This window comes from Rhinatrema bivittatum, chromosome 1, assembly GCF_901001135.1.
Source record: "Rhinatrema bivittatum chromosome 1, aRhiBiv1.1, whole genome shotgun sequence".
NCBI classification, from domain to species: Eukaryota; Metazoa; Chordata; class Amphibia; order Gymnophiona; family Rhinatrematidae; genus Rhinatrema; species Rhinatrema bivittatum.
In genome coordinates, this window is record NC_042615.1 from 758,807,182 (window position 1) to 758,832,110 (window position 24,929).

At 45.3% G+C, this 24,929-nt stretch overlaps 1 protein-coding gene across 5 annotated transcripts in view; it reads left to right on the forward strand.

Moving 5' to 3' along the window:
• ADAMTS12 (ADAM metallopeptidase with thrombospondin type 1 motif 12) overlaps positions 1-24,929 on the forward strand; it is a 1,111,988-nt gene that overhangs the window by 748,375 nt on the left and 338,684 nt on the right. For all 5 annotated transcript variants that reach the window (XM_029579144.1, XM_029579126.1, XM_029579135.1 and 2 more), the window contains exon 15: positions 2,938-3,058. In XM_029579144.1, coding sequence (XP_029435004.1) covers positions 2,938-3,058 — 121 coding nt within the window. The remainder of the gene's footprint in view (positions 1-2,937; positions 3,059-24,929) is intronic.

The following is a 24,929-nucleotide window of genomic DNA, read 5'->3' on the forward strand; positions in this document are numbered from 1 at the left end:
AGTTTAATGGGACAAAGCCAATATGGATTTAGCCAAGGGACGTCTTGCCTCACAAATTTGATACATTTTTTCAGGTTATAAATAAACGTGGATAAAAGTGAACCAATTGATAGAGTGTATGTGGATTTCCAGAAATTAAAAAGTTATGGAGTAGGGTCAGTATCCTATTGTAGATTGCCAACTGGTAAAAAGATAAAAAAACAGAGAGGCAGATTTTATAAATCTGCGCACATGCGTACTTTTGTTCGCGCACCAGGCGCGAACAAGAGTACGCGGGATTTCAATAGATACGCGAGTAGCCGTGCGTATCCATTAAAATCCGGGGTCAGTGCGTGCAAGGCTGCCCAAAATCGGCAGCTTGCATGCGCCGAGCCGCGCAGCCTGCCTCCGTTCCCTCCGAGGCCGCTCCGAAATCGGAGCGGCCTCGGAAGAAACTTTCCTTCGCCCTCCCGTCACCTTCCCCTCCCTTCCCCTACCTAACCCACCTCCCCCCCGGCCCTATCTAAACCTCCCCCCTACCTCTATCCTGAAAGTTACGCCTGCTGGGCCGGCTGCGCTGGTCCAGGAGCCGCTGTCCCGCCCCCGGGCCGGAACCATGCCCCCGGACACGCCCCCAAAACGCCGCGTCACTCCTGGCACGCCCCCGACATGCCCCTCCATGCAAGCCCCGGGACTTACGCGCGTCCCGGGGCTTGCGCGCCACCGAGCCTATGCAAAATAGGTTCGGCGCACGCAGGGGGGGTTTGGGGTAGGTTTTCGGGGGGGTACACGCGTATCTTATGTGCGTACCCCTTTGAAAATCTACCCCAGAGATTAGGGCTAAATGGTACATTTTCCCAATAGAAAAAGGTGAATAGTAGAGTGCCCCAGGGATCTGTTTTGCGACCACTGCTTTTTAATATATTTATAAATGTCCTGGAAATGGGAACAGCAAGTGAGGTGATCAGATTTGCTGATGCCACAATATTATTCAAAGTTGTTAAATCACAGGAGGATTGTGAGAAATTGCAAAAGGACATTGCAAAATTGGGATGCAAATGAAATTTAATGTCAACAAGTGCAAAGTGATGCACATAAGGGTAAATTTTAAAATGTATGTGTGTGTACATGTGTGCGCACTAAGTGGCGTGCGCCGATTTTATAATATGCACGCACATTATAAAATATGTAGGCCGTGCGCGCAAGGGAGGGGTTAAAATTTAGCAAAATCCACACGGCAACGAGATCGGGGGTTCCCCCAGTTCCCTTCCAGTCCGTTCCAATTTAGGAGCAGACTGGGAGGGAACTTTCCTACCCCCTACCCTAACCTCCCTTCCCCTTCCCCTCTCCTCCCCACCCTCTAAATCCCTTTTTTTTTCTTTTCCTTTTATTCTACAAGTTACTTCAGGTCCTGAAGTAACTCGCCGGCAGCCAGCTGGCAAGCGAGGCTCCGGGACAGCAAGGAATGGCGCTGTCCTGGCCCGCCCCCCCCAGCCCGCCCCCTGGACCACCCATCCCTGCCCCCCCCCCCCAGCCCGCCCATTTGTCAGGGCACGGCACTAATGCACGTATCGCCACTTATGCGGTGGCCGGGCCCTTTTTAAAATGCTTGCAGCACGTGCAGGGCCCGGCCACACATGTAAGTGGCGATTTTTTCTGCACGTTAGCCAGTAGGGAAGAGTAACCAAAATTATAGCTACATAATGCAAGGTTCCACATTAAGCGACACCACTCAGGAAAAGGCTGTGGGTGTCGTTGAAAAGTTGTTGAAATCTTCAGCTCAGTGTACAACAGCAGCAGCTAAGCAAGCAAATAGAATGCTAGGGATTATTAGGAAAGGAACGGAGAATAAAACAGAGACTATCATAATTCCTCTGTATCGCTCCTCATCTTGAGTATTGTGTGCAGTTCTGGTCACCACATCTTAGAAAAGATATAGCAGAATTAGACAAAGGTACAGAGAAGAGCGACCAAAGTGAATAAAGAGGATGGAACAATTCCCCTATGAAGAAAAGCTAAAGAGGTTAGGATTCTTCAGCTTGGAGAAGTGAAGGCTGAGGAGATATATGATAGAGGTCTATAAAATGAGTGGAATGGAAAACGTAAACATTAATCAGTTATTTATTCTTTTAAAAAGTACAAAATGCTGGGGACACACAATGAAGTTACTAGGTAATACATTTAAAACTAATAAGAGAAAATATATGTTTTACTCAATGCATAATTAAGCTCTGGATTTTGTTGCCAGAGGATGTGGTGAAAGCTATTAGTGTAGCTGCATTTAAAAAAGGTTTGGACAAGTTCCTGGAAGAAAAGTTCATTAACCATTATTAAGTATAGTTGCAGAAATCCACTGTTTATTCTTGGGATAAGCAGCTTAGAATCTATCTACCCTTTCGGATCCTTCTGGTACTTGTGACCTGGTCTGGCCACTGTTGGAAACTGGATACTGGGCTTGATGGACCTTTGGTCTGACCCAGTATGGCAAATCTTAGGTTCTTATGTTCACATTTATGCATGGCATTGCAAGTATGCGTGTACTCTGAAGGTTTATAAAATAGGATATACATGCGTACCTGCTATTTACATGACCTACCCCCCCTCCCCCACCGCGTAACTCTTTGAATTCATGTATTTTAGCATATTAAAGAAGAAACTGTTGCTGATAAAGTGTAAAAGAGTTAACTGGACTGATCTAAGAGATTTCCTCTTAGCTCGGGTGGCATAGCAGGTTTTCCAGATAGCATAGGGTGCTCAGCTAATCAGCTCAACAGTGTTTCCCTGTTGGCATTTTTTCTTATTCAGGAGCAGGGTACATAGGAAACATACTTTATCAGATTAATAGTGTTTGTTTGATTAATGAAATACATGATAAAAGTTACCGGAAGGCTTTTCGGTTTTGTATTACTCACCACAGGAGCAGCAGTCAAACTAAACATCTTTTGTGTTTTTCTGCAGAATGTTGGCTGTGACTACGAGTTAAATTCCTTTGCAATGGAAGATCGATGTGGTGTCTGTCTGGGAGATGGCTCCACCTGTCAGACTGTGAAGAAGACATTCAATCAAACCGAAGGATTTGGTAAAGAATTTGTTTGGGGTACCTTTCATGAAAGCAGTAAACACAGAGAAAGATTAAACCAGGGTTCCTCAGCCTGGGCTCCACAGTACTCAAGGGTTCCTTGAGCTTACCCCAGTGGTTCTCTGGTTGCTCCAGCGCTGCCCACCCGGAACAGCTGTTCTCTTCTGGCAGCGCACAGCTCTCGGTGATCTGAGCTGCCGTGAAAACAGCTTGGGAGCTCAGGAACACAGCAGCTCAAATCTCTCAGCTTGCAGCGAGAGAAGGGAACAGCTTTTACAGGAGCAGTATACGTCAGAAGGTGAGGGGGGAGTGACACTTCGGAGGAGGGAGGAAACTGGTCTTGTGGGGGAGGGGACAAGGTGGTGGAAGAAGACTGGAGGATGACTGAGGCTAGAGATTGAGGCTGATGGCAGGGTACTGAAGGAGAGTGGCTGAGGATGGAGGACTTTTATCGATGCACAAGTTTTGAAGAGAGATCCAAAAGAGATGCCCAGAAGGCTCCATGAGGAGGGTCTCTTCCTTCCTCCCGAAGCTACTACAATACAAAAAAGGAGTAAATCTATGGTTTTCAACCTTTCTTATCATTACAAGTACATTAATGAATGTGAATTTCAGAAGAAACAAATTGCTTCTTGCCTTCTTTATGGCTAGGATCAAATGAATGTAAGATATAAGTCTTGAGCGAGAATGTTTCCGTTTTGGCCTGTATGATGGAAAGGGAAGGGCGTTAAAGCCCTGCTATCCAACCCAACCGAAGACATGAAATTGTGTGGATCCTAGCCAAACTGGGAGGATTAAACCTTCTATTTAAAAAAAACAGCACCTGACACTGGTGTGTGCTTGTGGTGTTTAAGTGTTTCATGGGAGCAGCTGTCATATTTATCACCTTGAGAAACAGTGGTCTCCAAAAATCTTCCATTATGTTATGCTAAGTATTGGTTTTATAGATAAGTAGGATGAGTGTTATCTATTTATGGATATATAAGTATGTATGGATAAAAAGCCTTTACTTATCACAGTGAGTTGTCAGGACAGGAAGATAATGTAAGTCCCTGCAGTTAGAGGGGAAAATATCCAGGAGTGCATTCAAACAAATCCCAACCTGGTGAGATGTTTCCTAACAGGCACCTGGCTTTGAGTTATATTTATCAAGTGCCTCTGATCGTAAGTAACACCAAAACTCTAATGTTTGTTAAGGACCCCCATTTGCTTCCCCACTGAATATCTATTCTTAGTATAAAGACTATAACGGTTTCTCCAGATCCACCCTTTTGTATTGAGATGAACATGGAGAGGCCAATATGCAAAAGACATTGAGATGGATAACTCACAAGTTATCCTTGTAAATGGCAAATGTGGTATATTCAGTCACTTATCCGGCTAAATTATAGCTGGATGAGTAGTTATCCGGCTATAATTCAGCTGGATAAAAAAGGGGCATTTCAGGGGTGTTCCGGAGAGGGGTTGAGTTATATTGGGTATATCCAGGTAGGTTAGCCAGATAACTTTACACCTGCTTCTGAGCTGGTCTAAAGTTATTCGGCCTTGTGTATGTGGCTAGATAACATGCTACTTAACCATATTTCATGAAAGATATCTGGCTAGGTAGCGCTGCATCCCCTCCTTCCCCCCTCCCCAAATATCTTGTAAAGGCCTCATCGGGCCAAGCCCAAGTTACACCCCAAATCTTTAAATGTCCTCAAGACTCCACCCCTATCCCGGTGTTTTTCAAAACCCTAAATCAGGCTTCCCCTTTCTTCCCTCTCATCCCCCAGCAACGGTTTATACGATCGTGGCACCCTCCCTTTCCTGACCTCGATTTCCCCTCCCATACCTTATAGCTGTTTGCCAGGAGCAAGGGACACTTTCCCCCACTCCTGGCGCTTCTACGCTGCTCTAACAGAGTCAAGGGAAGGGGGGACACCGTCATCTTATAAATCATTGCGGGGGTAGGAAGCTGGGAGGGAAGGAAGCGGACAGTCTGATTTGGGAGTCTGAAAAACACCAGGATGGGGGTGAGGGGTGTGCCTCGGGAAAATTTTAAGATTTTGGATTGTGAGGTGGGCACGGCCCAACAGGACATTTATAGGATATTTTGGGGAGGAGGGAGGGGATGGCCCACTGGCCCAGTTATTTTTTTCTTGCATTTAATGACAGCACTAGTTAGCCAGATATCTTTGAAGACATCCAGTTAAATAGCACATTATCTAGGTACACAAGGCCATATAACTAAAAACTTACCCGGCTATTTTCATATTTAGCCAGTTTGCTTTTTTGTTATCCAGCTACATGTAGCCATATAACTTTAAGCTTATATATTCAGCAGGATGTTTATCCTGCTGAATATTTATTTATTTGTTTATTTATTTATTTATTTATAACTTTTTTATACCGAGGTTCAGGTAACAGAGTTACTTATCACTCCGGTTTACATTCCAACAGGCAATAAATAATGACAATAATATGTCTTAGAAAGAACAAGGAGGCGAACAACTTGGAATAACCATAACTAGGAAAGAAACAATGTTTACAGGTAGAAAGAGGTGGACGAGGGGATTCCAGTAAAGAGGTGGACTTGAGGGGATTCAGTCCAAAAGGGGAGAGTAGACTAATGGAGGAGGAGAAGGAGAAGTTAATAAGGCTGATTAAACATGAGAAAGTGCCCTGTATAGGGACAGTTTGTAGAAGCTGTGGAGCAACTTGTCTTTATGGGAAAGCTTGGCTGAATAGCAAAGTCTTGATTCTTTTTTTGAACGTGATTGTGCAATGTTCCAGCCTGAGCTCAGGAGGGAGAGAATTCCACTGCTTGGGGCCCGCGGTGGAGGGAGATCTTTTTCTTAAAGATGTTTTGATAGGAGGTGCCTTCATAGTGCCTCTCTGTACTAATCTTAGCGGACGGGAGGATGTGTGAAGTTGAAGAGGAATTCTGAGGTCGAGTGGTGTGTTGTTGTGAATGGCTTTGTGAATGATGGATAATAGTTTGTAGAGGATTCTAAATTTGACTGGGAGCCAGTGAAGCTTCTTTAGAATCGGAGTTATATGGTCCCTTTTGTTGGACTTTGTGAGAATCCTTGCAGATGCATTTTGTAACAACTGGAGAGGCTTTATGGAGTTGTCTGGAAGTCCGTGTAGGAGTGAATTACAATAATCGATTTTAGAAAAAATGATAGATTGTAACACTGACCTGAAGTCATAGAAATGGAGGAGGGGTCTTAGCCTTTTTAAAACTTGGAGTTTGTAGTAGCACTCTTTAACCGTGTTGTTGATGAAGCCTGTGTAACTCAGTTGATTATCCATGACGACCCCGAGGTTTCTGACCCGGAGGGAAAAAGTTGGGAGCGCTGAAAGGTGTGAGCTATTTAGTGGAAGATTGCCGTCCTGTGTAATCAGAAGGAACTCTGTCTTGTCGGTGTTGAGAATCAAGTTGAGGTTTGAAAGGAGGTTATTAATGGAGAGTAGGCAGGAATTCCAAAAAAGAGTACGGTTTTGTGCAGTGAATCTGTAATCGGTATGAGGATTTGGACATCGTCTGCATATAAGTAGTGGGTTAACTTTAGCTCAGCAAGGAGATGACAAAGAGGAATAATGTAGATGTTGAATAAAGTTGGGGATAACGATGATCCTTGAGGGACTCCTAGGGTGGATCTGAATGGTGGGGACTCTTTGCTGTTGATCTTGACTTTGTAGTATCTATTCTGGAGGAAAGATTTGAACCAGTTAAGGGCTGTGTTTTTGATGCCGATCTCAGATAATCTTTCGATGAGACACTCATGGTTGACTGTGTCAAAAGCGGCCGATAAGTCGAGGAGGATGAGCAAGCAGGTCTGTTTTTTTTCTAGATTCATGAGGATGTTGTCTGAGAGTGATAAAAGGAGTGTTTCGGTGCTGCGGGATTTACGGAAACCAAGTTACGCCGGGGAGAGGATGTTGTTATTGTCAAGGAATTCAGAGAGTTGTTTGTTGACTATTCTTTCCAGAATTTTAGCGATGATCGGGAGATTAGCAATCGGGCGAAAGTTAGCTGGGTTGTCTGAAGAAAGGTTTGGTTTTTTTAATAATGGTTTTAAAATGGCAAGTTTGAGGGGGGTCGGGGACAAGACCATGAGATAGTGAGGCGTTGATAATCTGAGCGATAGGCTTGGCGACGTCTTTGGCGCATGTTATAAGAAGATTAGCTGGAATCGCATCAAGTGGGTGTGAAGCTGGCTTGAGTTTCTTTAATAGGTTTTCTATCTCTAGAGCGGATGTAAGCTCGAAGTCCTCTAAGCTTGCCGTTAGAAGCGAAGAGGCTGTGGGTATATATGAGACTAGTTATCCAGCTAACTTGTCCACTAAATGGCCTATTGAATACTGGCCTCCATTGTGTTTCCAAAAAGGAATAGATACCCTTACTGATTTTTTAAAGACATTTCTATGGGAAACTAGCAGAGATTTGTCGAGAGAAGGAGCGCTGCTCCCAGAGAGCAAGAGAGACAGAGAGAGAAAACTCCTTGGTTACATGTGAGGAACAAAGAGAGAACCCTTCATGGTTAATAGAAGGAATTAGCCTGCTGTGTACAAAGAGGAGAAGGAGAAAGGACAGTGAGACTGCCTTAGCTCATGCTTTCCTTGCATACCCATCCACTACAACAGAAAAAGGAGAAAGGAGTCTACTTAGCCAGGGCCAGTGGAAGCAGTAGGCAGACTGTGGCCATCTAGAGTACCACAGTTTTGGGCTGGCAGCGACAGGACTAGACTGGCTGGCATTGACTGGGACCCGAGCCTTGCTGTAGTGGCACGAGCTTGCCAATGTTATCCCTGCCACTTCTTCAAGCTCTGTAGGCTGTTTCCCACGATGGCGGCTTTCAGTGGTGCCATGACCCGGCCTCACTTCTGGGTTCATGGTAGCAATGAAATTCTCAGCTGCACTTTCAGGACCTCTACTTTTACAGTGAGGGGAGGAGGGTGGGTACAGCAAAATAGCTCTCTGCAGCTTTCTCAGTACACCCTGGGTCCTGTGGCTGGGGGGCAGAGGGAAGAAATGGAGAGGAATGCTGCTGAGGCTAGGGTTAGGGTAGGGGCTAGAATGGCAGAAGAAAAGCATAGGAATACTCCTGGGACAGGCTGGGGAGAGAAAGAGGAAGAGGAGTTCTCCTGGGGCTGATGGGGGGAAGGGGAGAGAGAGATAAGAGAGGAATGCATCTGGAGCGAGAGTGTGGGGGAAAAGAGGAATATCCTTTGGTCTGGGTGGGAGTGGAGCAGAAGGAAAGAGAGGAAGAGGAATGTGACTGGGGCTGGAGGGATGGGGTGCATAGCTTTAGTTTCCTCTCGGGTGTCTTATACCCTTATGCTGGCCCTATGTTTATCACCTGAGGTAGAAGAAGTAGTGGAAGTCTAATCTGCTAAGAGATTAATTCATGTAGAGAACTGTGGTAATATCAGCAGTAACCTCAAGACAACTAAAAATTAAAATAGTCAGAGAAACTGTCATTAGGAAAAGTAAAATGTTGCGTGTGCTGACCGTGGCAGGCCCGCAGTCTGGCCCACTTAACCCCATTTGCCTGCTCCAGTCCCTGGTTTCACCTCTCTTGCAGCCATGGGTAGCCGCGTCCGTGCTCGGGCTGCTCCCATTGCTCCCAGCTCCTCCGTGGATGTTCCAGCTCCGTGGTGGGCCTCTCCGCAGGGAGATGCCGCCGTCTTGTGCTATTCTTCTTCATAGGTGTGTGCGTGTGTGTGTGTGCAACCAGGCTACCTTTAAAGGGGCCACGGCAGGAAACCATCCTGCGGCCCCGGATAATGACATTACTGGGTCCTGGTATATAAGGCCAGGCCCAGCCAGTGTTTCCCTGCCTTGGCAAAAGGTCTCCACACTTGTCGTGTGCTTAGTTGCTTGTTCCTGCGTTCCTCTGTGTTCCTGGTTCCCGGTTTGTTCCTGCTTCGTCTGTGTTCCTGATTCCTGATCCTGCCTTGCTCCTGGTACCTATTCCTGCTCCTGAGTCCTGCATCTTCCTTGTTTGTTCTGTGCTTCTGATTGATACGTGGCTTGACCCCTGCTTCGTCTGACTACACTTCTGATTGATACCTGGCTTGACCTCTGCTTCGTTTGACTACGTTCCTGCTTGACACCTGGATTGACCTTTGCCTTGCCTGACCATCCTCTGCTTGACTCCAGTTTGATCCATGTTTGTTTGCCACATCTCCTTGCCTGCCACCTGCCCTGACCTCAGTCTGCTCTACCACGCCTCTGCTGAATCTACTCTGGACTTGGCCTTTCAGGCTCCAGCCTGTTCTTACTCGGTCGCCCCCTGTCTGCTCCAAGTTTCCTTTGGCTCCCGGGTCTCCTGGACTCAGCCTCGTCTGGATTTGTTCTCCATTCTCAGTCACCGCTGCTGGCCCCTGGCTGATTCACTCATCGCCTCCGGGAAGACCTTGGACGGAGGCCCACCTAAGACCAGCCGGCCCCGGCACCCAAGGGCGCAACCTGCGGGGAATGAGGGTTGGTATTTGCGAAGCTCCAGCTGGCCTCCGTCAATCAGCCAGCTCTGCCTACCAATGGTGGGGACTCGTAGGGCTTGCCCTGCAGGTATTGTCAACCCCACCATGGCCCAAGGGTCCACCTCTGGCGCAACATTAAATCCTAATAGAATTGTCCTATAAGACATAAAGTTTTGGAGATGTAGCAGATATATAAACCCCTCCTCCCTTCCATTTTCTCACTCCGAATGGTATGTTGGGAGCTTGTTGTTTCTGAACATGGTGGAAGCATCACCAAGACCTGTAGGGTGCAGTGACTTGGACCCACAAAATACTCTCCACATTCAGAATGGTACTCCTAACAATGTCTTTATTGAAGCAAAATGTTTTCAATAGAAAAGGTTTGGTAAACCATGCATTTACTGGGTGAGGAATCTGTAGTCTTCTTTCATTCATCCAATAATTTAATCAGTCGGGATCACTTTCATTATGGCATGTTAGGACACCTATTGTATCGGAAAATCTTGTATAGTTGCACCTCTGCAGAAGAGTTCTTCTATCTGTCGGAAGCACCTTGTTGGCACTGTGCTAGGATAAGTCCAATATATTTCCCCTTCTGTCTTAAGAATCACAGCAGGACTGTTGTGTAGGTCCCAGATCCCTTGTGGAATACCCAAACTGGAACTGTCCTTCTCCAAGGATAGGATTACCCGAACAAGAGATGTCTTCCAATTTATGGCAAACTCTCGCTTCTATTTGTCCTTGACCTTAGAACACTTGTGGATCATATTTAGTAGGCTGAGTAGTGGACAATTTATCGGGCCAAAGTTAGCCAGATAACTTGTTCAGTGGGATAAGCATCCCTCTGAGCATAAAGGTATCCGGCTATATATAGCCACCATTTGTATATGGCTAGTTTGGTCTAAAGCTATCTGGCCGGGAGGATGGTATACCTTAGGAGGAAGATCCGTAGGTTCTCCCGTTGGGTGGCGAGGCAGGAACAGAAGACATGACCAGCTGACCCTCGGCACTGGAGACGGAGGCGACTGTGGAGGCAGATGAAGAGTCGTGATGACGAGGAAAGGAAGTATGTCTTCGCTAAGTCCGCATTCCCTCCAGGAGGAGCCCATAGGGACCCGGACCGCTGGGACTTAGGTGGACCTTTGAGAGGTCAAGAAGTTCAGTGCAAGGGCTGACTGGAGCTTCACCCCTGGAAGCCCGCGGTCCCCCCGGGAGGAGCCCGTAGGGACCCGGGCTGCTGGGACTTAGGTGGGCCCTTGGAGATGATGGTCAAGAAGAAGTCCAAGGTCAAATGCCAGAGGGTCGTCGCTTACCAGTCCGAGGTCACACAACGAGGGATCACCACTTGCCAGTCCGAAGTCACACACCAGGAATCACTGCTAGCCGATCCGAAGTTACACACCAGGAATCACCGTTAGGCGATCCGAAGTCAGGAACCAGGAACACCAAGACAAGACAGGAACAAGGATCCGACATGGAAGAACTCACCGAAGCAAGCAGACCTGACTACGTTGGAGGACGTTGCCAAGTCAAGGAATGAGCAGAGGAAGCCTCCTTTTGTACTTCCTCTGCTCTGGATCATTGGCAGCAGCTGTGGATAATTAAAGGGCTTAGATCCCTTTAATTCTGGTGAGGAGGCTCGGCCTCGCGCCTAAGATGGTGGCGGCCATCTTGAATTCTCGACCCGCGGGGCAAGCTACCCAACGCCGTGAAGAGGGAGCAGGGACGGCTCCCAGCCCGGCGGTCACCTCGGGGGCCTGCGCCGCTGTGCGGGAACAACGCACCAGACCGGCTGTCTTCCAGGTGCTTGCCGCGGCGGGTTGCCTCCGTGATCAGGTAGGGGGGCGTGCCTGCGGACGGCCGTGGGGGTGGAACACAACAACAAAGTGTTTGGCAGTGAAGGGAATGTGTTTTGCTGTAATTGAGGTAACACCGGAATTTGAATTTTCTTTTTTTTTTTTTTTAATGTCCTAGTTCTGTTCTGCACCTGTTGCAAATCTATGATGATTATTGCTGTTTTATTGTAGTTTTATGCATTTTTGGAAAGAGGATTCATAAAAGAATATATTGATATTTGTTTTATTATGTGATTGGATTGGATGTTTCTGAACTATTCTTTATTTTTTACAGGATATTGTGTATTTATAAACTAATAAATATAAAATAAGTTAATATAGATATGGCATTTTTAATGTTGATAAGTGCTTGAAGTAATAGAATTAAAATATTTTAAAATGTCACTCATGCATGATGGCTGTTGCAAACTACTCAGAAATCCATTGTAGGGTGCATGCTAAGAAATTATAGATAAGAGTACAATTAGTAGGGCCTAGATCTATATATCTACTGCCCACCATTGTTAACCTTGCCCCCCCCCCCCCAAAAAAAAAAAATTCAGTTTTGGCTATGCCACTGGGCTGTTGAATAGAAAGAGGCTGGGGTCACCACCGGAGCTCAGGCTGGCGGCAGCTGAAGAACAGAAAGAGGCCCCACGTGAGAGAGAGGCAACTTGGATAGTGTGTGTTCTTGAGTGAGAGGCAGATTGTGTGTATGTGCATGTGTGTATGTGTGTAAGTGCACGTGTGTGTATGTATGTGAGAGAGATTGCAAGCCTGTTGGCTGGGTAAGCGAGCATGTGTGAGGATGCTTGGGGGGTATGAGAGCATGTATGAGGGTGCTTGTGGAGGTAGGTGTGAGAGAGAGAGCATGTGGGAGGGTGCTTGGGGGTATGTGAGAGAGAGAGAGCATGTGTAAGGGTGTTTAGGGGTGTGAGAGAGAGCATGTGTAAGGGGGTATGTGAGAGAGAGAGCATGTGGGAGGGTACTTGGGGGTATGTGAAACAGACAGCATTTGTGAGGGTGCTTAGGGGGTGTGAGAGAGAGTATGTGTGAGGGTGATTTCGTATGTATGCCAGAGAGAGGGGAGGGATGACAGGAGGGTGGGGTGGCAAGGGGGAGCCCCTTCTCATCCTTCACCTCAGGCAGCAGATTGCCTTGAGCCACCCCTGACAACAGTATCAATTGGATACTTGGAGGAGAATGTGAATTCAGAAAGAGAAAGCTATTGTGGAGAAGTAGGAGCAGGGCCAGTGGAAGCTCTAGGCGAACTAGGCCTGTGCCTAGGGGGTTGAGTATTAGGGGGTGCCGCGAACAGTGGTATCCCGAGGGGAGCCAATGCCCCCGGGCGCAGGGAGGTTCATGCGGCCGCCAGTGGACCTCATCCCACTGGTGGCTGAGCAGCAACACATAGCAGGCAGATCGGCAGGGTCGTGATGGAGCCCACGTCACCACAGCCCGAAGAAAATGGTCATGTTCAAGCCTGCAGGTGCTCCTCCTCCTTCCTGCCTGCATGGCTCTGCAAGAAAACGTTGCCAGAGCCACGCGGCAGGAAGGAGGAGGAGCATCAGCGTGTGCAGAAGAGGAGCAGCGCTTATGGTCCGCCGCGAATCTCAAGTTGCAGCGGCCCGAGAAGAGGAAGAGGACCAGTAGCAGGGTCGCTGCGGATCCCACATTGCAGGCGGCCCAAGAAGATCAGGGCCGCTGCAGAGCTCATCCTGTGGCGACCCGTGAAGAGGAGGCCCAGAGGTGAGAGTAAGGCCTGTAGAGTGTGTATGTGTGTGTGTATGAGATGAGTTGAGAGATTGTGTGTGAGAGTCATTTGAGAGACTGTGTGTGGGAGTGAGGACCTGAATGTTTGCATAGACAGCATGTGAGAGCCTCTATGTGTGTGAGACTCAGACAGCATATTCCAGTGAGAGACGGTGTATATGAATGATTGTATGAGAGAGAGCATGTGACAGTGAGAGCCTGTGCTTGAGCAAGACAGCATGTGGGAGTGAGAGAGAGCCTGGGTGTGTGAGTCAGACAGCATGTGCCAGTGAGAGACTGTGTGTATGAATGATTGTATGAGAGAGAGCATGTGACAGTGAGAGCCTGTCTGTGTGAGAGAGAGAGAAATGCATGTGAGAATGAGAACCTGACTGTGTTTGAGGGAAGAAGATGGAGAGAAAAGAAATAGAAAAAAAGACAAATATAAAAGGAATTGGCAAAAAAATAAGAAAGGGAAGGTGGAAAAAAAATAGCCTGTGACCAACCAATTAGAAAACTAAGATCAGACAGCAAAGGTAAAAAAAAAAATTACTTTTTAGTGATTGGCACATGTAATCTTTGGGAATGTGCAAGAGTAGCACTTTCTCTATGTGGATCTCACAATGTACAAGATCAGCATGGAGAAAGTGGAAGCCCACGGGGCCTGCACAGAGGAGGCAGCAGAATGGGCTTCAGTGACTGTAGCAGCAATCGGCGCCTCCCCAATAGCCATGCGGCAGCAGTGACAGTGGCAGCAGAGGAATGAGAAAGGTTCCGAGGTTGCTGGCAAAAGAGAGGGGGGTCTGCCTTTAGTGTGTGCATGTGTTTGAATGGGACTCTGCCTGGGGGATGTATGTGTGTGAATGCATGGGTGCCTGCCTGGGGGTCTGTGTGTGTGAGAATGAATGTCTGCATGCCTGGGGGATGGGGAGGGAGTTGTGGAAAATGAATGGGAGCCTGCCTGGGGGTCAATGTGTGTGTGTGTGTAAGAATGACTGGGAGCTTGTCTGGGTGGGTGTGTTTGTGTGTATATGAGAGAGCCAGTGAGTGTGAGAGCATGAGTGTGTATGAGAAAATCCAGGGGAGTAAGAGTTTGTGTGTGGGGAGGGGGGGGAGGTGTAGAGGGGGAGAGAGTGTCTTAGAGCCTGAGAGTGTGCCAGTGTCTGTGAGAGCGAGCGGTTATGGTGGATATAAGAGCATGAATGTGTATGTATGTGACAGTGTATGTGTGAGAGAGAATGGACATGTGAGTATGTGTGTGAGAGAGGGGATAACCTCCTAATCCTCGACAATATCAGGGTGACTGGAAATCAAGAGCTCCCACAGACAGGGACAGCAGGGGCTTTTTAAAATCCTTATTAGTTTTAATTATTGGATGTTATTTGATATATGTGCTGTTTTGAAATATTTTATTGGTGTTTGGGAAACTGTAAAAAATGTATATGATTTTAATTAATAGAAATTCTATGTATCAGTAGTTTTAAAATATTCTTTTATTATGGTTTTATTATTATAACTGATGCTTTATGTTTCTTGATTTTGTTTTATGAGGAATGGTGGTTCTGTTTTTCCATTGTTAATACACAGAGTCTGGCTTCTTGGAGTTTCCATTTCAATTTTTGTCTAATTTGTCCTTCTTTTATTTTGTATTCTATATTTGGTGAGAGTCTGTCTCTGCTCTGTATGTGTGACCGTGATGAGAGATTCTGCTAGCATGTAGTGTCTGTATAGGGATCTATAGCAATCGGGTTTGTTTTGTTTCCTCAGTAGATGGTTTATTGGTATTCTAGGACCCAGTGTAATATTTACCCTTGTTTTTTCTCAGGTAGGGTTATTGTTGTTTGAGTCCTTGGTGTTATTACTGTTATGTTATGAAGGGATTGCAGTATAGATTTTGAGTGTCTTTTTTGCGGGGTTTTGTGTTAATTCACAATGTGCCTGGCAGTGGAAGGTGTTTGTGCTACTGTTACTGTGAGGTGACACCAGAATTTGAAAATATCTTTTAGTATGATGAGCTTTAAGGGAAACATCCAAGCTCTATTGTTTGGGGGAATTTCAGGGGATGCACAGAGTTAGAGAACTGGAGGTGCAGGATTTATATGGACATTCTGTCTCTTCCTATATATTCCAGACTTCACTCTCATAGCCATATAGAATTAGTTGAATGAGGCTATCAAATAATTTTATTTTTATTTATTTTATTTATTTATAGTTTTTCTATACCGGCATTCGAGATTAGAAACCCCATCATGCCGGTTTACAAATAACAAGAGGGTGTGCACAAAAACAAAGACAAGTGCAGAGAAATAAAATAAAATAAAAGTTACATTACAACAGGGTCATATAACTGGGGAGAGAATTAGAGTAAGATAGTTGAGTAGAAAAGATGAATTATTTACATTAATAATTTACATAATATTGTGTAGTGTCTTATAAGATGTTACTGACTTTCAATATGGATCTGGGAAGGCTTGCTTAAATAGCCATGTCTTAAGCCTTTTTCTGAAAGTAGGAAGGCATGGTTCTTGTCTTATAGTAGTATCTTATAGTAGTATTTTATAGTAGTTTTACTAGAAGTGTGAAACTGGCCAGCTTTTTAAAATTATGCAGAAGACCCTTTGGACTTTATTAACACTTTTTTTTTTGTAACCAATTTTACAGCAGGATCCATGCTATAGAGGTGGGTGTGATGAAGAAATGTCATTTTGGCTCCCCCCTGAAAAAAAAATTCTTCTGTAGAGATGCCACTGATTTTCTGTGACCTTAAGCATTAGTACAAGAAGGATTAAAGGGGGGGGGGGGATGCTGGGGAGGCACACAAATGCATTAGCCCCCGGGCGCCGGAGACCCTTAGTACGCCACTGGGTGCGAACCATATAGGGCCGCAAGCTTCGGCAAAGAGGAGTGGAGATTTGGCCGGCCACGAGCATTGCCCAACCTGCTCGCGACCCAGAAAACCACACACAGTCGGTGGGCGTAATCGAGAACGATGTAGGAATCGGGGCCGAGATTGGGGGAGGGGGGGCGCATGGGAAAAGGCTTGCCTAGGGCGCCTAATCCCCTTGCACCGGCCCTGAGTAGGAGATATGCAAATTTCTAATTGAATAGTATTTAATTTGGACGTTAAGGGACCTTTGGTTTCCCCTTACTAAAGCTAGGGAGGTTCATTGAGGAAATAAATGAGAGAGGTTTGGGTTTTGCTCCTCCATTCAGATGGTGTTTCCTAGTTGTTTATCATCCCAATGCACCTGCTATCCTCGTGGATTTTCTGTTAGACTTTCAGGAAGGCAGGAGAGGTTTGCCTTATGTCTTCTAATTTTTCCTCTTAATTTAAGGGAAAGGAATAAGGAAGTTCCCTTTAGGGGTCAGCCTACAGTTAATTGACGGTGCCTGCTTTTAAAGATTGTTTTTGGACTCTTTTTTAAACCAGTTTTTGAGAATTCCCTATGAGAGCCTTGGTTTCCCTTCAAAGTGGATTGGGGCATCTGCTGTGTAAGGCTAGATCATGTATAAGGGAAGATTCTGGCAGTCTCTCCTCCAGAGGATTTAAGCTGTCTTGTCACCTGATACAGAGGAATTATATTTTTGTATTCACGTCTTTTTTTTTTTTTGCTGCATAGTGATGCTAGTGCTCATCAGTGCTGTTATCATCACCGCTGTGTACAAGAACTTTATTCTGGGAAATAAGAATATGCAATGCACAGGGTTTAGAAGACTCATCTTTTCCCCGCTCAGGGAATTCTATTCACTCAGATCTGACAAACTTATGGGAAGCTGTAATGTAAAACCAAGGACGGTAACTTTCCAAAGGGCACATGAGCACACATATATGTATGTACATTGACGCAAACCTAGGGGCATGGCAATTGTATAACATATGCACACATATGTTATAAAGTAGCCTAAGTTCGCATATGTGTGTGTTCCAAGTTATGCAAGTGGGCACACACAGATACGTAAAGTTGCGAATGAGCTGCACAAGTGGGGAATTTTATAACAGGTGTGCATCCATTTTATGACCATTTCCCCCAGTTCATCCACAAGTTCTTCCAGTTTAGTGCTAAATCCTCCAACCCCCCCTGGTTCTTCAGCCTGCAGTTTCCCCATTTACCCAGACCCCTTAAAACACTCAGGGCTGTCTTTTTTTTTTTTTGAACTTACACCTTCTCCTTAGCAGAAGTAAACTTATTACGGATGTGCAATCGTTTTTGCCGAATCGGAAAATTTCAAAGAAATAGTCCAATTCGGCATGGATCTGAGGACCCGAATCCCGAGACAGATTTTCCCCGAACTTGCGCCGGCCATCCATTGCTCCTACCATGTGACAGGGGCCGACCAATGGCACCGGTAGCCCCTGTCACATGGTAAGGGCAAAGGGCCACCGGCACCATTTTGTTTACTTACAGCCGACGGCCTGAAAGTGGGACTTTAGGCAAGTTTTGGGGGGGGGGGGGGGGTTGTAATTAACTAAATTTGAAGGGTTGGGGTGGGTTGTTTTTTTTCAGCAAAAATTGCCGAGAAAAATAAACTACCCATTGGAAAATGAAGTTTTCCATGGGTCGCCGGATACTAAGCCCGACCCAGCAAATAAAAATGAGGCCCATCCCTAAAACTTATGTGTCACTTGACCAAGACATGCGCACTTGTCTTGGCCCCACCCTGGAATGACCACGCCTCACCCACACCATGCTCTTTTTATCTCCGATGCGAGATGTGTGCAAATTGGCATATGAGTGCACATTCCCTTCTTTATAAAAATGGGTGGACACATGCATGTCCTACATGCAGGCACTCATCTCGATTTTGGCGCATGCCCAGCTTTTAAAATTCACTTCTAAAACAGTAACTTTAAAACATGTGCACAGGTGCCCGTACGCACATAGGGGCTTATGAGCAGACATACGCTGGAATTTTAATATATGCGTGCAGATGCGCACATATGATTTAAAATATCTCTACTGCCTGTGACTGTGCTCCAAATTTTAAATTATTTGAGCAAACGTATTTCGCATTTCTTCCTTATGACTTTGTAAGCCTTAACTTGTGCGGGTAAACGGATTTTAAAACATGCTCATGCAAAGGACATTCCTAGTTTTACCAAGTAGTATACCAGTTTGCCCAGTCTATCTCGAGGTCATCCAGACCCCTCTGGTTCTTCAGTCTGCATTCCCCCCAGTTGACCTAGACCCCTCACCCTGTTGAGTTAGGTCTAAAATGTGATTTCTGCAGTTACACCTCATCAGGAGCAACAATAAATATATGCAGCTAACGAGCTGCTGCACGCTGCGGCCTCCAGTTTTAAAATCCACATTACGCATGTATTTATTTTATTTGCTGAGTTTTATATATGTCATTCGGTAGAGCCATCATAACGGTTTACAAAGTTTAGATTACAATGTTTTTAACAATTGAGTAAAATATATAACAGGGAGCATATTAAACAGAGACAACCGATTGCAAAGATAATAATTGGCACATGCACTATGGGTTGCATGAAGGGGTGCACAAAGGGGAGAACCCCTTTGTCGCGCCCCTTCGGCGTGCGGCGCCTGGTGGTGAGGCGCATTTCAATGGTCGACAGAGCTCTGTGTGACGTCGGGGGGGGGGCGTGGTCTCCCGATCGGGTTCCTCTCACATTCATTTATCTCTCTATTCCCCCTCACCTCCCGATGTTCATCTCATCTCCCTTCTTTTCTCATGTTGCTGGTAATTTCATGCGAGGGCCCAAAGATGGAGGGTGGCTTCCCCGCTCGCCGGCGCCTGGTGGTAAGGCACATTTGTATGTATCTATTGTCCCCGCCCCAGAATGCTCATGCCCTGCTCTTTTCTGCCCCCTTTTTTAACTCATGCACATGGGAGTAATTAATGGCTTTTAAAATGTATGTTACTCACACGCGGCCCACATACTCAATCATATGGGTCTTTCAGCGCGAACAACTCTTTTAAAATTCAGTCCTAAATGTGAGATATGGCCTGTGGGACCTAATATCCTGGAGTTATACAAAAACTAAAAAAACAATGCAAATATTTTGATTTTATTATAATTGTATTATGTGGTTTTATTTAATGTTTTAGTTGATTTTATATTTTTCTTTTTGTACTCTTGTTTCAAAGGTGTGTTTTATTTTATGTTACTTATTATGTATGTTCTCTTTTGTACATTGCCTAGTCCTGTGTGTGTTAGGTGATTCAAAAATTAATAAAATGTAAATGTAAATGAAGAAAGAAATAAATGAGGAAAAAATTGATCCCTTCAAAATAAGATCTCAGCAGTTGAAGTCCAGCCTGAAAAACTCTCCCATGCATTTAATGTGGGTATTTACACATGTTAGTATGTAAATCTGTTAACCTTATCATCTGCACTGCGCAATAAAACATTGCATTTCCTTCACAAATATACATTCTGAAGATTCAGTCTCTACGCCATGCTTCCTAGATAGGATGTGCCTAAACAAGTCAGAACTACATTATATAAAGCACAGGGACAGAAAAACTATTCTGAGCACACCCCCCCCCCCCCCCCCCCCCCACACACACACACACACACACACTCCCATTCCACTCCTCCGGAATATGGAATTGTGATTCCAGAGGGACCCTCAAGTTTTCATCAGAAGGAAGGAAGGAGTCACTCCTTTTGGTTCTAATGACCATGAATGATGTTATCAAGTCATGATACACTGTGGTGATATTGTAGCAACTCTCAATAATATTCCACTTTCCAGATAAGAGTTTACCTGTTGTATACACTGCATGCTAAAATAGAATGTTTGGCCTGTGAATTGGGATTTTTCACTTTGATTTCTCTCTTAGATGTAAAGTATTTCTGAATGGTTGTTTACAGTGTTTTTGTGCTCACTCCAAGGAATGCCACCTCTAAATGCAGCCAGGACATGCATTGTGGAACAACAAATGTACTTTTAATGGCGCTGAGGGAAGGCAGTTTTCAGACAACCAATTTATATGGATAAATCACCACTTACCTGCAGAAATGGCTTTGAAAATTGCTCTCCGATAATGTACAAATGTTATTTGTGCAGGGCAAGCAAACATATTTTTCTGCAAGGATCCAAAGGAAATCAGGGCGTTGAGGAAGTGATAGATCAGCGATGTGAGCTAGTTTGTTATTTGTTAATTAATAAATCATGAAGGTCTTTAATTAAAAAGTTCTGTTGGATTCAGTGGAACAATCAGGCGTCATTGTAATATTAATTATGCACTTGACAGCTGAAATGGATTCAAATTGTATTCTCAGCACCATGGATTCTGTCAAAAGCCTGCCCCCCGTCAAATAAAAGGCTTAAATGTGTTCCAGTCATTGTCTTTGCCACAGCAGTCTTTTCTCCTGGCAAAGCTCCCACAGAGTGAAACAGCACACAAGGAAATTAGCATTTACTGTAGGGGTTTTTTTTTTTTTTATAATTTTTAGATTAGTATTCTAAAGTTACCTTTCTATGATCTAAACCTGCTTCATTCTTTTATAGCAAAAATTACAACCCTCCCCCCCGAAAGTTGTATCATTATTAGCTCTTTACTACATGGATCAAGATAATGCGATAGCAAATGGAAACAGCTATGGGGGCCATCAATATTATTAATTTGAGTGTTGCTAAATTTAAATCTCTATCTTTTTATATTTCTTATCACAAGCTTGTGGACAAGATATGTTAATGATGTTACTGTCCCGTTTATGCTGTTTTATATATTTATGCCATTTTATTTATTTATGCCATTTTATTTATTTACACTGTTTTGGGTTTTTTTTATTTATTTGGGCATTTTATATAATGTCGTTGCAAAAGAAGATCACAATGGTTTACAAAAGCAATATTCATATTCTAGGCCACTAATCATAATCTTGATCTACACGACAGCAAATACATGTTCTAGGTCAACACAACATCACATACAAGTTAATTAGAGGCTAAGACAGTAGTTTGTTATACATAAGTTCCACTTCAATAACCTATACATATTAGTCAGTAGGTTGTCATAATACACTTTACATCACTTACTACTTTTGCTCATTCTGCTGATAATATCTGTAATTTTTTATAGTGAAGTTATCTGCATATTGAATGTAAGATGAATCATATGCATTTCTGAAGAGCCATGTCTTTAGTTCACGTTTGAAACTCTTTCTTTCTGTTATCAGATGTAATATCTCTGGTAGTGAATTACACAACATGGGACCCGCTATGGAAAACATTTGTTCCCTTATTTGTGTTAGATGTGTACTTCACATTGTAGGTACATTTAATAGTCCTTTGTTTTGTGATCTTAATGTTCACTGCGGTGTATATGGTTGAAGTGTTACTCCTGTTAAGTTGGGGTTTGTGTCATTGATGATATTAAAAATGATTGTTAATACTTTATAATGAATTCTTGATTGTACTGGCAGCCAGTGCAGTGCCATCAGCAAGGGGGTGATGTGTTCAGATTTTCTTACCCCTAATAAAATTCTTGCTGGGGCATTTTATAATAACTGTAGAGGTTTTGATAGTCCTGAAGGCAGGCCTAGTAAAAGGGAGTTACAACAATCTATGTTTGAAAATATTAATGTTTGTAAAACAGTGCGGACGTCTTGTGAGGTTAGTAAAGGTTTCAACTGATACAATATTCTCAGCTTGGAGTATCCTGATTTAATTAATTTGCTTATGTGCTTTTTCATTGTCAAGTTCTCATCAATCTGTATTCCTAAGTCCCGTACTTGATCTGAGAGGGTAATGTTAAAAGTACCTAGGTCTAGAGGTCTAGGTCTAGACTTAGTTTTTGGGTACTTGCCAGGTTCTTATGGCCTGGATTGGCCACTGTTGGAAACAGGATGCTGGGCTTGATGGACCCTTGGTCTGACCCAGTATGGCATTTTCTTATGTTCTTAGGTAGTGGTTTGACTATAGAGTAGTTTCTCCTTAACAACACGATGTCAGTTTTTTTTGTATATAGAGTTAGTTTCAGCTGATAGAGTTCTTGTTGTATTGCCTTCATGTATGTTGACAGTATTGATGCAGTTTTCTCCACTGATTGGCAAATTAAATATAGAGCTGTATGTCATTTGCATATAGGAAGAAGTTGATTCCTAGTTTCACTAGTGGTCTACACAGTAGAGGCAGCATATAGATGTTGAATAGTGCTGCTGAGAGTGCTGAACCCTGGGGGACACCAGTATCGATTAAGAAGGTGTCAGATGTGTGATTGTTTAGTTTGACTTGGAATGTCCTATCTGCTGCGAAAGAAGAGAACCATTTGAGAACATTTCTGTCTATTGCAATGTTTCTCATTTGATGGCTTGGCAGGGAATGGTCCACAGTGTCGAAGGCTGATGTTAAATCAATTAGTACTGGTCCCGGTCGCGACCCGGCCCTTACCTCCTTGGTCCCAGTCCGTCTCTGTGAGCCTGTGGCCTGTTTCGCAGCGTCCCCACGGGGGGACGCCGCCGAGGAACCCTTCCTGGATGCCGTCTTCTTAGGCGCGTGCGCAGGAGCCGCGCTTATGAAGGCCTTTTCCCGCCACTGAAGGTTTCGCCTTACCCCTGACGTCAGACGCTGCGACCTATGTAAGGCCACCGCGGAGCCCAGAACCTTGCCTTGCAACGGGGTTCCTTGCGGTTCCCAGTTGCTCCGAGCCCCAGAGTGTGCTATTGCGTTAGCAGCTCCGTTCCTGCCTAAGACTTGCTATGCTTCTGTGTCCAAGTCCTGTCTTTGCCTGCTTGGTTCCAGTAACCTGTCCTGCTTCAGTTCCAGCTTGGTTCCAGTACCTGTCTTGCTTCAGTGCTTGCCTGGTTCCAGTAACCTATCCTGCTTCAGTTCCAGCTTGGTTCCAGTACCTGTCCTGCTTCAGTGCTTGCCTGGTTCCAGTAACCTGTCCTGCTTCAGTTCCAGCTTGGATCCAGCACCTGTCCTGCTTCAGTTCCAGTTTGGTTCCAGTAACTTGTCCCGCTTCAGTTCCAGCTTGGATCCAGTAGCTGTCCTGCTTCAGTTCCTGCCTGATTCCGGATCCCTGCCCGCCTGCTTCAGCTCCAGCTTCCGTGATCTCCTAAGTCCCAGTGGCCGGGCTCCTATGGGCTCCTCCCGGGGGAGCTCCGGCTTCCAGGGTGAATCCCCTAAGTCCCAAGTGGCTGGGCTCCTACGGGCTCCTCCCGGGGGAGAACCAGCTTCCTGGGTGAAGCTCACCGTCCATCGCCTGCCTGGTATCGGCCTCCCGGCCTGCCCCCAAGCTATTGTCCATCTCTCCCCAGTCTCTCGCAGGCCGGCCCAAGGGTCCACTAAAACAGCTAATTCATAACAATATAAGATTTGTCATTGTCAAACCTTTGTATACATAGAGATGTGAATCGGAACCAGAATCGGTTCGGATTCCGGTTCCGATTCACATGTGGGTTTTTTTGCATCAGGCCCAATTGCCATTGTATGTCCACTGCGCCCAAGCCGATAAACAAAAACCCACCCCGACCCTTTAAAACGAACCCCTTAGCTTCCCCCACCCTCCCGACCCCCCAAAAAAACTTTTTACAGGTACCTGGTGGTCCAGTGGGGTTCCCGGGAGCGATCTCCCACTCCGGGCCATCCTCTCGCTCCTGGGCCGTCGGCTGCCACTAATCAAAATGGCGCCGATGGCCCTTTGCCCTTTTTCCTTACCATGTGACAGGGTATCCGTGCCATTGGCCAGACCCTGTCACATGGTAGGAGCACTGGATGGCCGGCGCCATCTTGTGCTCCTACCATGTGACAGGGGCTGACCAATGGCACCGGTAGCCCCTGTGACATAGTAAGGGCAAAGGCTTTTGGCGCCATTTTGAATACTGGCAGCCGACGGTCCGAGTGCAGGAGGTCGCTCCCGGACCCCCACTGGACTTTTGGCAAGTCTTGTGGGGGTCAGGAGGGTCCCCCAAGACTTGCCAAAAGCCCAGAACCTTTGCCATTTAAAACAGCCAGCGAACATGTGACATAAATTCCCAGGGTGAGTGTTACATTTAGTACAAGATTCGGAGTCCCAGAGCCGCATTTTCATCCCTAAAACCCTTGAATTGTATACTCTATGCAGTAACTTAAACTGAATTACTCTCATATCAGCGGCCAGGAGATGCATACCAAAGTGAAAGCCAGGCTCATAGAATCAGCCTCAATCTGTTCCTCCAAGTCCATGCTCCATTGCGCTGCCAAGCACGCCATGTGGTGGGAAGGCAATAAAGTTTGCAAGTGAGAGGCCCAAATCGAAATTTTATTCAATTTAGGAGTGATGTCTAGAAAACTATCTTCCTTATCAGTAAGAACAACCCGGGACAACTGTCCTGCACAAGCACTAACCTCATAGTGGCAAGCCTGGAGGAAAGCAAATATTTGGCAACCCCCACTCAGCCTGCAATTGCTGGAATGAAAACCAGCAAGGAGTGTCCGGATATACCAAGGACACCACATTCCGCAACCCCTTACGAACCTACTCCTGAAACACCGAATTACAAAGCCCTTCTTGCACAGAACATTATTTTTTGCTTGCACAAATGAGTCTGACTGGAGGAGCAGTGGTGTAAGAAGCAAAAAAAATAAATAAGTTTGCATTTAGAAGAATATAAGATTTGCCAATGATGTATGTTTTTATTTATATTAAACTGCATTTTATCTGGCTGGCCGTAATATCAAAATCAGAAGAACGGGCTGGCCTGGTGAATCAGTGGCAGAATTATGTGATACCATGCAGGCCGATACAGTACAGTGCGCTCCCAGGTTTGGATGCGCGTTTTCGACACGCTATTACCCCTTAGTGTATAAGGGGTAAAGCTAGCACGTTTTCGACACGCTATTACCCCTTAG